At 49.0% G+C, this 14,029-nt stretch overlaps 1 protein-coding gene across 1 annotated transcript in view; it reads left to right on the forward strand.

Annotated features, from left to right (window-relative positions):
- TRIOBP (TRIO and F-actin binding protein) overlaps positions 1 to 13,643 on the forward strand; it is a 76,536-nt gene extending 62,893 nt beyond the window's left edge. Inside the window, 7 exon segments of the mRNA XM_078147300.1 lie at positions 2,735 to 2,882; positions 3,609 to 3,711; positions 4,922 to 5,081; positions 5,616 to 5,729; positions 9,385 to 9,471; positions 11,946 to 12,109; positions 12,951 to 13,643. Of these exon segments, the coding sequence (XP_078003426.1) occupies positions 2,735 to 2,882; positions 3,609 to 3,711; positions 4,922 to 5,081; positions 5,616 to 5,729; positions 9,385 to 9,471; positions 11,946 to 12,107 (774 nt within the window). The 3' untranslated portion in view covers positions 12,108 to 12,109; positions 12,951 to 13,643.
- The last annotated feature ends 386 nt before the right edge of the window (positions 13,644 to 14,029 follow it).

The following is a 14,029-nucleotide window of genomic DNA, read 5'->3' on the forward strand; positions in this document are numbered from 1 at the left end:
CATTAACCCCTTTTCATTCAGTCCTTTCTGGTCTGAGGATCACTCACCTCAGTGAGAGAAGTTGGAAGTGGAGGGGTGTCATTTGCTCTGTTTTCCACTACTGGTCATCCCATGTACCTCGAGCCATGGTCTTGACCCTTCAGTTGGTCTCTTGCCTCCAACATAGCTTAAATAAGGCCCTTTGGCATCTGTGGAAGCTGTGGGTCAGCCTGGGCTTCTGGCGCCATCCTGATAAGACTCTGGCCCTCTTTCATATTCATTCTTGGTTACAGAGCCTCTGCTACCATTGCTTGCTTATAATCATTTTCAAAATTGATATCTTCTGCTTTACATCAACCTCATTTCTGAATATATTCCCCTACTCTTCTGCACCCAGTGACCCATCTCTTGGAACAAATTTTTTTTTAAAGGAAGACAAAAAAAGTTCAATTAAGACCAACATCGATGTATTGGCATGAGTGGATGTGCCCTGCACTGCCACAAAGAGGGGAGGAGACTGCTGTTGGTGTTATTCAGTTGTGTCCCACTCTTCGTGACCCCATTTGGGTTTTCTTGGCAGAGATACTGGAGTGGTTGGCCATTTCCTTCTCCAGCTCATTTGATAGATGAGGAAACTGAGGCAAACAGGGTGAAGTGACTTGTCCAGGGCGACACAGCTAGGCAGTGTCTGAGGCCAGATTTGAACTCAGCAGAATGAGTCTTTCTGATTCCCAGCACAATGCTCTATTCACTGTTGTTTTCCCAATTCTTTTCCAGATCCAAATTTGGTCATTATGACTAGACAATCTTCAGTTTGGCTTTGCATTCCTTCCGTTTACATTATTGTAATAGAAATTGTACATTACTGTAGTCATTACTTTCCTGATTTATTCTGTATCAGTTCATAGAAATTTCCCCATGCCTTTCTGAAATCTTTCTCTTCGCTATTTCTTGTGGTACAGTAATATTCCATGATGTTCATGTATCACGTTTAGCTGAGCCACAATTGACATGCACCAATTATTCTATTACTAATTCTCCACCATCACAAAAAGTGCCGCCATGAATATATTGATGTAAATGGGACCTCTGTTTCTGTCTCTTCTCTCGTTGTGATACGTGTCTAACAATGAACTCTGTGGCTCAAAGAGCATGATTTTTAAGTTACTTTCTTAGTGTAATTCAAAATTGCTTTCCTAGAGGGTAGGATCCCTTTCACAATTCCATCAATGTTCCTGTTTTTTCAAAGTCCCTTCAACATTTGCTATTTTCTTTTGTTGTCAGAATTGCTCAGTTTCCTGGATATGAGTTGAACCTCAGAGTTCTTTAACATGTTCTTTAACATCTCTCAGGATTCGTAATTTGGAACATTCTTTCATATGGTTATTGAGGCTTCTTGGGAAGTATTGGCTCATATCCTTTGATCGCTTACCTATTAGAGAATTTTTCTTCTTTTATACTTGTATCATTTTCTTATGTATCTTGGATAATAAATCTTTATCAGTGATATTTGATACAAAAATTTTTCCAAGTTAACTGTTTCTCATCTTGTTCTAGCTGCATGGACTTTATGCTTGGGGCGGGGAGCCCTTCAATTTCATGTAATCAAAATTTGGATATCTCTAATTCTTTTTTTGGGGGGGAAGGACTATTATTTGTTTGTAACATTCATTTTAAAAAATTTTTTGGTTCCAGATTCTCTCCCTCTCTCCAGCCCCACCCACTGAGAAGGCAAGCAATATGATATCAATTATGCATGTGAAGTCATGCAGAATGTATTTCCGTATGAGCCATGTTGCTAAAAAAAATGGGGAAAGTGAAAAAATATGCTTCAGTCTGTACTCAGAGTTCATCAGTTCTGTCTCTGCATTTCAATAGCATTTTCCATCCTGAGTGATTTGGAATTGTCTTGGATCATTGTATTGATTAGAGGAGCTAAGTCTTTCACAGTTGATCATTGTTACAATATAGACATCTCTAATTCAATGTGTCCAAGATAGAGCTCCTTCCCCCTTACCACTCCAACCTGGTATTTCTCCATACTTCCTTGTTCCTTGTGAGAGCACCATCTTTCTAGTCACCCAGGAGTCATCCTATGAAAGACATTTCTTCTCCCTTACTCACTCCATCCTATCCATTCCCATATCTTATTCATTCTGCCTTCATAGCATCTGTAGTATCCATCCCTTCTCCGCTGTCATCAGAACCAATGACCTTTTTCTTCCTTCACCATCTCTTGCCCACACTCTTGCAACAGACTCCTAGTTTGTGCTTCCAGCTTCCATTTTCACCCACCTTGCCAATCCATCCTCCAGTTGTACCTTGAGTACAACATTCCATCCCGTATCCTGGTCCATTTGCACAGACTGTTCTATAAGCTTCTAAGGGGACATGACAGATATAAAAAATATTTTATAAAATGTGAACTATGTAGAAAGATGTTGTAAAAATCAAGATTTCATACTGTTTTTATTAAGAATAATTTGTATCTATTTCTAAATTGTAAACAGTGAGGAGCTATTTATAAAATAACAGTTGATGTAAATTGTAAGCTGTATATAACTAGTAAACTGTATAAATTGAGCATTTGTTGCAGGTATGTATTACACAACAAATGCAGACCCTCCTTACCTCTCCCTCTCAGAATCCTAATCTACCTGTTTCTAAAAAACCCAGAGGGTCATTTACCAGCCTCAGCTAAGGAGAGCTGTCTCTTCCCTGCCCCTCAATGACCATTCTGCTCCGGTTCCTGCAGGAAGCATGTGAGCGAAGCCTAGCAGAGATGGAGTCATCCCACCAGCAGGTGATGGAGGAGCTGCAGCGGCATCACCAGCGGGAATTGGAGCGGCTGCAACAGGAAAAGGAGTGGCTTTTGGCAGAGGAGACGGCAGCCACAGCCTCTGGTGAGCCCCCCTCCTCAGCCTTTCCTACCCTTCCCAGCCCTGGATGGGAAACCTAGTGAAAGCTTGGGGACTGAAGGGAGTTCTTATCTATAGACTATCAGAGTGGGGAGGGGACCTCAGAGACATCATCTGGTCTAAGACCCTAATTAGACAGGTGGGGAAACTGAGGCGGAGAAGTTAAGTGACTTTGCCTAAGATGAGGCAGTGAGGGGCAGAACCAAGGGTACTTCATGTTCCCCATCTTGCCCCTCTCTGCTCATTGAACTAGAAGGAATATGAAGCTATCATGGAGACCAGCTCCCTCATTCTCCAGAGGGAGAAATCACAGGTTCATACATCTATAGGGAAAAGGACCTTAGGGCTACCTCGTCCAGTCCCCTCATATCACAGCAGAGGAAACTGAGGCTTGCAGAAGGTCAGTTACTTACAGGATCATAGAGTTAGAGTTGGAAGGGACCACAGAGGGTAGAGTCCAACCTTCTTATTTTTCCATTTGAGGAAACTGAAGCCCAAGAAGCTTGTGACCAAAAAGCCTTCCTCTGAATGGCTTGACACATTTTTTTTCTTAATATAATTCTTTTTTAAAATTATTTAGTATTTTGTTTTCCTCCAATTACACATAATAACAATTTCTAGCATTCGTTTGACACATTTTCAAAGGAAGGTGGGCTTGGGGCCTATGTGGTCCTAAGAGCTGCGCTTGCCCTCCCCACTCTTCTCCAACAGCCATAGAAGCCATGAAGAAAGCCTTTAAGGAAGAGCTAAACAAGGAACTGGGAAAAACACGGAGTCTTCAGCAAGGTCCAGAGAGCCTCCGGAAACAGCACCAGTAAGAGGATGCCCGTACCCAAGTGGGGTCCATTGGGCGGCCCAACTGGCTGCCCTTTCTGAGTCAGCTAAGCAGGGGTGGGCTGGTGAACATTTAACATCGGCTCTCTGAGAGGGAGAATTAGGCAGAAGACACACTTCTGAGTTCAATCTGGATGATTCAAATTTTCCCCCATCCTTTTTTTAAGTCTTGGCTGTAGGCAATCAACCGATAAATTCAGCCCTGATTTGTAGGATTTGCTGATTTCTGAGGTGCAGACACGTACCCTGAAAATTTAACCATTGGCTGTTTTGAGCCAACGCAAAACCTTGCACTAAGTCAGTACTAGCCATCCCCTTCCCCATCTTCATAGAATCGTCATCCCAGCCTTTCTCTCCCTTACCCTGGGGATTTCGCCCAGCCCTGAGTGTGTTTTAACCTCCCGACCTTAACATTCCCCAAATTTGCTACATATGGGTATTTACAGTGGCAAATAGCTGCAATATCACACTTCACCAGTAGATGCCTGTACCCAACATGGATGCATAGATTCATAGAATGTCAGAGCTGGGAGGGGCCTTAGAACAGGGGATGTCAGAGCTGGGAGGGGCCTTAGAAAAGGGTATGTCAGAGCTGGGAGGGGCCTTAGAACAGGGGATGTCAGAGCTGGGAGGGATCTAAGAACATGAACTAATCCAAAGGTCCTTAACCCTTTGTGTGCATCCTGGCCCCGTCTCTCTCTGGTGAAATCCATCCACCTCTTCTCTGATTAATGTTTTTAAAAGCATAAAATAAAGTACAGAGTTTACAAAGGAAACCAATCCTATTGAACTATAATTAACAAAATATTTTTAAGAATGGGTTCATGGGAGGAAACGGGTTCAGCAGGGCAATGATTTGCTTTTAGATGTGGTTAGAGCCTCAGTTTCCCAGTTATTTCTATGTTATCTCTCTTTCTTGACGCCTGCCCCTGGCTTGTGGTTCTGTGAATGCCTTGGACTTCATGGAAGCTGGGCCTGGGGAAGGAAGTGCCCCTCGGGTGTCCTGCCTGACCACCTCCCCAGTCTCATGAAACACTTCTCTTCCTCCTAGGCCTCTGAGCCCTGACCACCTGCGAGAGGCGGGAGCTTTGGGGCAGAGGGCTGGGCTGGTCAGAGGTGGGATGTGACTCAGGCACACTCTCTCTCTGTCTCTCTCTGTCTCCTCCTTGCCCTTTCTCCCCGGACACAAGGTCTGACGTGGATTCTCTGAAGCGAGAATTACAGGTCCTCTCCGAGCAGTACTCCCAAAAGTGCTTAGAGATCGGAGATCTGACCCGCCAGGCCGAGGAACGGGAACGCATTTTGCGGCACTGCCAGCAGGAAGGCAAGGGGCTCCTGAGGCAGAACCAGGTAGGAGTCCCAGGGCAGGGGGTAGATGCACGCTTGGAGGGGCGTCCCAGCACAGAGGAGGGGGCAGGCACACAGAGGGGCGTCCCAGCGCGGAGGAGGGGGCGGGCACACAGTGGGGCGTCCCAGCGCAGAGGAGAGGGCGGGCACACGGAGGGGCATCCCAGCGCGGAGGAGGGGGCGGGCACACAGAGGGGCATCCCAGCATCGAGCCCATCCCCACACCAGGTCTCCAGAAGTCCTGGCCTCTTGTGAGAAAATCCCCCAGGCAAGGGGGAGATGGAGCTCAGCCCTAGGAGATCCCTGCCCAGTGTCTCCCTGGGCATCCTTTCCACGTCCTCAGCCGCTGCAGACTCTGTGTCCCCACGGTCCAGGGGAAAGAGCAGACCTGCCTCTGTCCCTTACTACCTGTGTGGCCCTGAGCAAGTCACTCACCCTCCCTGTGCCTCAGTTTCCCCTGCTATTAAATGAAGGGGTTGGACTAGAGGACCCTGGAGGCCCCTTCTGGCTCCAACGCTCTGATCCTGTGCTTGCCAGGAGCTTCACTCACGCCTGTCAGAAGAGATCGGCCGACTGAGAAACTTCATCGCCTCCCAGGCCTCGAGTGAAGGCCTAGCACGCACCAATGAGAGGAGCTCCTGTGAACTGGAGGTGAGACATGTTCCCCTACCCCCGACCCTCACCCCACCCCCCAGCTGCTACAGTGAGGGGAAAGAGCCCTGGGGCCCAGGCTGGTTTTGGAGAAAAGGCAATCAATAGCACTTTTGTTCAATGTGCATTTATTAAACACCTACTGTATACCGAGATGACCTTGGGCAAGTAATTTCACCTCTTTGGCCTCAGTTTGTTCATCTGTAAAAGAGGGGGTTGGATTAGAAGACTGCAGAGTGCTCTTCCATCTTTAAACCCAAGGATCCTGGGAATCACATACTTCTCTACTCGGGTGACCCTGGAACCTCCCAGATGTGTTCATGCCCTTCCTTTGTGGATCTGGACAGCGTCCTATTAGCGTTGCCTGAAATTGATTGAGAAATCCAATCAATATGTGCTTATCATAATTATTAGTAGTGAATGTTAAAATAATAATCACCACCAGCATTTGTCCAGCACTTTAAATGGGATTGAATTCCTGCCTCAATTTACCTTTGTGGCCTTGGGCACCTTTTCCTTTCAGGGCCCCAGTTTCCTTGAACTTAGATGGCCCTGTGAACACTGGGGACTTTATATGCATTAAGTTCTATTATCATCCCTATTTTTTTTTTTTGGTAAGGCAATTAGAGTTAAGTGACTTGCCCACAGCTAGTAAGTGTTAAGTGTTTGGTCTGAGGCCGATTTGAACTCAGGTTTTCCTGACATCAGGGCTGGTGCTCTATCCACTGTGCCACCTAGCTGCCCTTATCACCCCTATTTTTAACAGAGGTGACTTGCCCAGGCTCGCACATAATCAAGAAAGGGGGAGTCAAGGTCTGCCATGTTCCCAGGCTTGTGCTAGGCACAGGAAGGGAAAAAGAAGCAGCAAATCATGGATCTGGAGTTCCAGGGGCCTTCAAGATTAATCAACAAGCATTTATTAGGCACCTACTGTGTGCCAGGCACTGAGCTAGATGCTGGAGACCCACAGAACAACACAGTCCCTACTCTCGTAAATCACCTGGAATCCCCAGCTGGGGAATTGTTCCTGGGCCTGCAAAGGGCTTACAGGAACACCTTGGGGAAACGGGATGTCATCATGCTCAGAGCAGCTGACATTGCTCTAGCACCTGCATTACATACCAGAGCTGGAGGGGCCCACAGAGGCCCCTCATTTTACAGAGGAGGAAACTGAGGCTTGAGGAGGTCACAGGATCCTAGATCTGGAAGGGATGGGGTGGGGGGTGCCTCTAGTCCATCATCATTACTGATGGTGATAGCTAGCATTTACAGATTGATTTCAGGTTTGCAAATACTATCTCACTTGATCTTCACGACAACCCTGGAAGAGAGGTACTCTCGTTATCTCCATTTTACACAGTAGGAAACTGAGGCAGCGGCAAAAACATTGGTCCAGGATCATGCCACTAGTTAGTGTCTGAGGCAGGATTCAAACTCTGGCCATGCTGACCTACAAATTAATTAAAACAGATAACAAGGAAGAAGGGAGAGAACAGAGGAGAGAAAGAGAGAGGGGGGGAGGGGGGAGAGAGACAGAGACAGAGAGAGGAGAGAGAGAGAGAGAGAGAGAGAGAGAGAGAGAAAGGACAGGAAAGAAGAGAGGGCAGAGACAGAGAGACAGTGAGAAACAGAGAGAGAGGAGGGAGGAGAGAGACAGAAGAGAGGGAGAGGGGGAGAAAGAGAGAGAGGGAAGGGGGGAAAGAGACAGAGAGAGGAGGGGGAGAGAGACAGTGAGAGAGAATATGAGAATATTATTAGGTCTTCAATCACTCGGCATAGTCTGCCAGAACAGGGCCTCACCCTTGAGTGGATCCCTAGGAAGTAGCCCTGGCCTCAAGCCCTGGCTTTGGGGTCAGAGAACCTGGGCTTGAGCTACTGAACTGGCATGCGTGAGGCTCAGAGTCTGCTGGGAGAGACAGCATGTAAGCAGGGGGGTGTATGTAAACAGAGAAGAAAATACAGCACAGAAGGGAGGCAGAGTCCCCACCCTGTCCTCTGAGTGACATTTAGCAGATCCCTCCCTTCTCTAGGCCTCAGTTTCCTGGTCTGTAAAATCAGATGGGGACTGGGCCAGATGGCCTCTGAGGCCTCTTGCAGCTCTAAATCTTGGGGTCCTGTGAGTCAGAGAAGGGGGAGGTGGGGGTGACAACCTTCCCCGTGGTGGCGTCGAGGATTTTGTCAGGTCAAGCACTGAAGACGTCTGGGTGGGCTTTCAGGAGGACTGAGATGGGAATGAGCATCCTCCCAGGGGTAGTAGTGACTATGGAGAGACCTGGGTTTGAATCCTGCTTAAGCTATGTGATCTCAGGTAAATCCCTTTACTCTCAAGCCTCAGTTTCTAATCTATAAAATGGCAGAATAACAATTTTTTTTAAGAAATAGATTTTATTCATGATTTTTTGTCCTTACAGCAGTCATTTTGGGGGAGGGGGGCAGGGAAGGGCAGGGGGATAAGCCTTTCTCTCCTCCTGGTCAAACTCACCTTTGTAACAACAAAAAACAATTGGGGGAAATGGAATCATAATACTTTTCACCATCTACTTCACAGGTTTGTTGTAAGGAAAAATCATTTTGCAAACCTGAAAGTGTGATTAAAATGTCTTGGCATTCATAGACAGGGCCACGCCACTAGTTAGTATCTGAGGCACGATTCAAACTCTGGCCGTGCAGACCTACAAATTAAAACAGATGACAAGGAGAAAGGAGGAGAGAGAGAAGAACGGAAGAGAGGAGGGAGGAGAGACAGTGAGAAACAGAGAGAGGAGGGGGCAGGGAGACAGTGAGAAGCAGAGAGAGAGGAAGGAGGAGAGAGATAGTGAGAAACAGAGAGAGGAGGGGGAGAGATAGTGAGAAACAGAGAGAGAGGAGAGGGGAGAGATAGTGAGAAACAGAGAGAGGAGGGGGGAGAGAGTGAGAAACAGAGAGAGGAGGGGGGAGAGATAGTGAGAAACAGAGAGGAGGGGGAGAGATAGTGAGAAACAGAGAGAGGAGGGGGGAGAGACAGTGAGAAACAGAGAGAGGAGGGGTCAGAGAGACAGTGAGAAGCAGAGAGAGAGGAAGGAGGAGAGAGATAGTGAGTAACAGAGAGAGAGGAGAGGGGAGAGATAGTGAGAAACAGAGAGAGGAGGGGGCAGAGAGACAGTGAGAAGCAGAGAGAGAGGACGGAGGAGAGACAGAAACAGAGAGAGGAGAGGGGAGAGATAGTGAGAAACAGAGAGAGAGGAAGGAGGAGAGAGATAGTGAGAAACAGAGAGAGAGGAGAGGGGAGAGATAGTGAGAAACAGAGAGAGGAGGGGGGAGAGATAGTGAGAAACAGTGAGAGAGGAGGGAGGAGAGGAGAGAGACAGTGAGAAACAGAGAGAATATGAGAATATTAGGTGATTTTTTTGTGTGGTTTTTTTTTTTGCAAACCTGAAAATGTGATAAAGTGTCTTGGCATTCATAGACCTACGACAGGACTGATGGGGAGGGGAGGCAAGAGTATGGGGAGAGTGCTTAGAACCACGAAGGCCAGGCAGAGATCAGACATGCCATGCTGCAGGGCACTGCCAGAGATGTGTGTTAGCTGAGGGGCATCGCCCTGCTCCCCAAGCCTGGGAAGCCTCTTGGCCGTCCCCCAGAGCCACGTGGTCAGAGCTGCCCCCTCTCTCTTCAGATGCTGCTCCGGGTGAAGGAGAATGAGCTACAGTACCTGAAGAAGGAAGTTCAGTGTCTCCGGGACGAGCTGCAGATGATACAGAAGGTGGGGCCTCTGGCAGGAGCCCATGGGCTCTGGGGTTGGGGGGCTTCAGAGCCAGCCCGGGTGAGGACACTGCTGGGCAGGGCGAGGGAGGGCTGGGAATCCTTCGTCCCACCCCCAACACCCCGGCCCAGTACACAAGACACCTCCCTGTCTGGCAAAGACATCCTTGGAACATCTGCTTGAGACACCCTTTCCTGCCAGAGACGCCTGTGAATACCCCTTCATCTGTGTGGATGTGAGGTGCTCCGTGTGTGTGTTGTGGGAGGTCAGTGAGTATGGGTGTGGGCGGGCAGAGTGTGTTACTGGGTATGGGGAGGGTGTGTTGTGTTGGGGTGTTTAGTAGAATGTCAGAGCACAGTGGGCCCCAACCACATCCTTGGAGGGCAGCAGGGAGCTGGCCTGCACTCAGAGCTGAGCCCCCAATCACCCTGGCTCCTCACGGTGTCTGGTGTGGAAATGACCGCGGACGATCAGGTTTCTTGATCTGCTGGTAGGGACCGGGAGAGTACCCCGAACCCTCCCCTCCGCCTTGGGTGCCTTCAGGCCTGCTTCCAGCCTGGCCTGGCAGCTGTGGGGGGTGCCCTGAGTAACTCCGGAGGGTCAAACCTATACGGAAGAGAGAAAGCAGCCCTCAGCTAGGGCAGGGAAAATCCCAGCCATTTTGCTTGTCCCAAAACATCCTCAGGGGCAGAGGGCAGGGGTCAGGGTGGGGCTGCAGGGATTCAGGGCCACAGACCTTGAGTCTGAGGCCAGCCAGGCTCCACATGCCCAATACACTAGACCAGCATCCCCTGTGGTAGACTGGAGGTCCGCCAACATTTTGTTCTCAGGACTCTAAGCTCTTAAAAATTGCTGAGAACCCTGGGGTAGCTAGGTGGTACAGTGGATAGAGCATCAGCCCTGGAGTCAGGAGAACCTGAGTTCAAATCCAGCCTCAGACACTTAGTAGCTAGCTATGTGGCCCTGGGCAAGTCACTTAACCCCAATTGCCTCCAAAATTTTTTTAAAAAGGAAATTTAAAAAAATTACTGAGAACCTCCCTGCCCCAACCCAGAGAGCTTTGGTGTATCTATCTTGTATCTATCAGTATTTGCTGTATTCAAAATGAAAACGTCTTTGTATTATGAAGTAATCTGGCTTTATAGGATGAATACAGTTTTGGTCTTGGGGGCTCCCAAGGTCCCCAGGTCACCCTTTGAGAACTGCTGTGTTGGAGGAGAATGGGGAGAGTTAAGCAACTGAAGATGATAACAATCACAAGTCTAGACCTGGAAGACACCTCGAAACCATCTGGTCCAAATCCCTTAACTTTATGGAGGAGGAAACTAAGGCACAGAGACAAGAAGTGACTTGGCCAGGATCACCTAGGCAGGATTTGAACCCAGGTCCTCAGAGCTCTTTCCAGGCCACTACAGTCCTCTGAAAGCAGGCGCTGGCTTAGACGTGGCCCTCACCTGCATCCTTGCTTCTGCGGCCACATCCAGGCTCACGTCACCAGCAGTGGGAGGGTTTGAGACCAGCTACTTCCTTCTTCCCAAGAAGAGGCTTCCTGTCTCTCCCAGAGTCTGGGCCAGCAAAGAGAGGCCTGGGGTTGGGGAGAGAGCCTTCTAGAGACCCGAAGGAGAAGGGCCTGGATTCAGATCTTGACTCTGGGGCTTACCTTCTTTGGGACCTTAGGCAAATCACTTAATCTCTGTGGGCCATATTTTTCTATTCTATAAAAGTTGGAGGCTGGACTAGATGTCCTCTAAAGCCCCTCCCAGCTCTGACATTCCCTGTTCTAAGCTCCCTCCCAGCTCTGACATTCCCTGTTCTAAGCTCCCTCCCAGCTCTCACATTCCCTATTCTAAGCTCTCTCCCAGCTCTCACATTCCCTGTTCTGAGGCGACTTCCAGCCCTAACTGATTCATTCTTTCAGCAAACACTGACTCTACCCTCACTGTGCCTTGAGCTAGAGGAGCTACCAAGTTTAGATGACACACCACAGTCCCTGCTGTCCTGGCACATGGACAGCCTGCATTATTTAATCTCAAATGATCAGAGGTTAGAGAGTGACAACCAAAGTGTTAACACGAAGTTCAAAGGGGAAGGTCATCCTGACTAGAGCAATCAGGGAGGCTGCCTGGAGGAGGTGATATGGCTGAGAATTCAGCCAGGGAAGTTGAAGGAGGGGCCATTTCTGTCTGTAGGAGTAGGAGAAGCAAGCCAAGAACAGTATGTCCTACCCAGAGAGGGGCTAAGATGATTGACTGGTGTCAAGGTTGCAGAAGGCTTTGAATGCCAGACAGAGGAGTTAGAACTTGCCTTGCGAGGCTGTTGTGGGCCCAGCCAAGCACTCTCACAGGCTTTAACCTCAGGACACGTCCATCCCATGGACCCCACGCTGGGCCTCTGCCCCGTTCTTCAACACCTGGTCTATAGGAAGACCTAAATGAGCCCTCAGGAGGCTTTCCCTCTCTTTGCTGTCTGGGCAGGATAAGCGCTTCGCCTCAGGGAAGTACCAGGATGTCTATGTGGAGCTAAACCACATCAAGTCGCGGTCAGAGCGGGAGATTGAGCAGCTGAAGGAGCACCTGCGTCTGGCCATGGCTGCCCTTCGGGAAAAGGAGTCGATGCGAAACAATCTGGACAACTAGCGGTGAGCTGGGGGCTGGGCAGGGAGCACAAGGAGGGTGCCACGGGACAGGCTCCAGGCTGCCTCGGACAAGGAGCTCCCAGGGGAGAAATCCCTGCCCTCAGTGCGCTTACATTCTAGCAGGGGAGACAACTCATACAAGACATAGAGTAGATGGAAGGGAATCTTGGTGGGGAAGGGGAGCTGGGAAAGTCCTCCAGAAGGTGGGACTGGAGCTGAGTTCCAAAGGAGTCTTAGGGATTCAAAGAGACAGAGTTGAGGGGAGAAAGTGCTCCAGGCATGGGGGACAGCCTGGACAAAAGCTCAGAGAGTGGAGATGGAGCACTGGCTGTGAGGAATAGCAATACTGATGATGACAAACGGCTTCTAATATACTCATTAGATTGTAAGCACCTGGAGGGCAGGGACTGTCTTGCCTCATCCCCAGTGCTTAGCACGGTTCCTGGCATATAGTAGGCACTTAGTAAATGTTTATTGAGTAATTGATGGATGTGCTGCTTTATGGCCCTGAGCAAGTTGCTGCCTTTCTGGGCCTCGGTTTCCCTTTCTGTAAGATGATTGATCTGTAAGGGTTTTTCAAGATGTCATTCCTCCAAACCACCCCTTCCAGGCAGGCAGGGGAGTAATTATTATGCCTGTTTAATAGAAGAGGAAAGAGTGGAGAACTAGAACACAGGAGAGCCCAGTCTGAGCCTACCCTTTGCTGTGTGACTTTAGGGAAGCTGCTTACCCTTTCTGCATTTTGGGTTCCTTCTTTGCCAAATGAAGGTGGACTAGTGTCCCCGCCGCTCAAGGCACCTGCTCGGGTCAGGTCCCTTCTAATTTCTTGCCTCTTGTCTTCTAGGTTTTGGTCACTCCATCCCCTGTTGGATTTGTCCAGCAGAAGGGAGACGTGGTCTCCCCACGCCCGAGGAGACCAGAAGCCAAGCTTTCTCACCACGCCTTCATGGGCAGCGCTCTCTCTCTCTCTCACACACACACACACACACACACACACACACACACACACACACACGCACACAAACACACATCCTCTGCAGATCTGAGCGCGCCCTTCACACTGGGTCTTAACTTGCACCTTCTTTGGGATTTTATATGTGAAAAGATTTTTATATAGATTTTTTTCCTCCCCACCCCCCAAAGAAAAAAAACACTTTATGCCCGGTTTTTTTTTTGTTTTTTAAGAATGCCTAGGACTGAGTGGGTGCTCTCCTGCCCCCACACCCCCAAGCCAGCAGCCTCAGCGGGGTCCTGGGGCTCAGTCTGGAAGAGGAGGATGTAGCTTTTCCATCCCCTCCCCCTGCCCCGCCCCCCACTCCTTCACTGCTTGCTGGCTCTGGGCCCTTTCCCAAGCTGAGGCTGCCTGCCCTTCCTGCCTGGGGCCTGTGGATGGGTGGATGGACAGACGGACATAGGGAGGGAGGAGCACGGGACCTGCCACTCTCAAGTCCTGAGCCGGACTGTGGGAGCCAAACAGTGAAGTCGGGGTGCCTGCTCTGCACAGCAAAACTCTTAACTTAATAAAACATCCTAGTTAGCTCTGGGTCCTTGATCCCTGGGAGGGGAGAGGGAGTGGCCTTTCTGCCCCTATGCATTCTGGTGACAGGATCAGAGATTTGGAGCTAGAAGGGACCTTAGAAGCCTTCTGACCTGTTTGACAGATGAGGAAACTGAGGCCAGAATCACACAGCTAGTTAGTATTGGAAATGGGATCTTAGTGATGGATTTCCTCCTCCCGTTTTTCAGATGGGCAGATTGATCCTCAGAGAGGTCATGGATCACACAAAGTATCATTTGGCGTTTTAGAAAATTTATGTTTTAAGTTTTTGTCAAGAGAGTCTAGGGATTTTGGTTTTGCTTTATTCTTATGTCACAGTTCCAGGTGCAGACCTCCCCGGTAAGTGCAGCAATTCAGTCAAAACT

Source organism: Phascolarctos cinereus, unplaced genomic scaffold (genome assembly GCF_003287225.1).
Source record: "Phascolarctos cinereus isolate Bilbo 61053 unplaced genomic scaffold, phaCin_HiC Scaffold_1;HRSCAF=81, whole genome shotgun sequence".
Taxonomy (NCBI): domain Eukaryota; kingdom Metazoa; phylum Chordata; class Mammalia; order Diprotodontia; family Phascolarctidae; genus Phascolarctos; species Phascolarctos cinereus.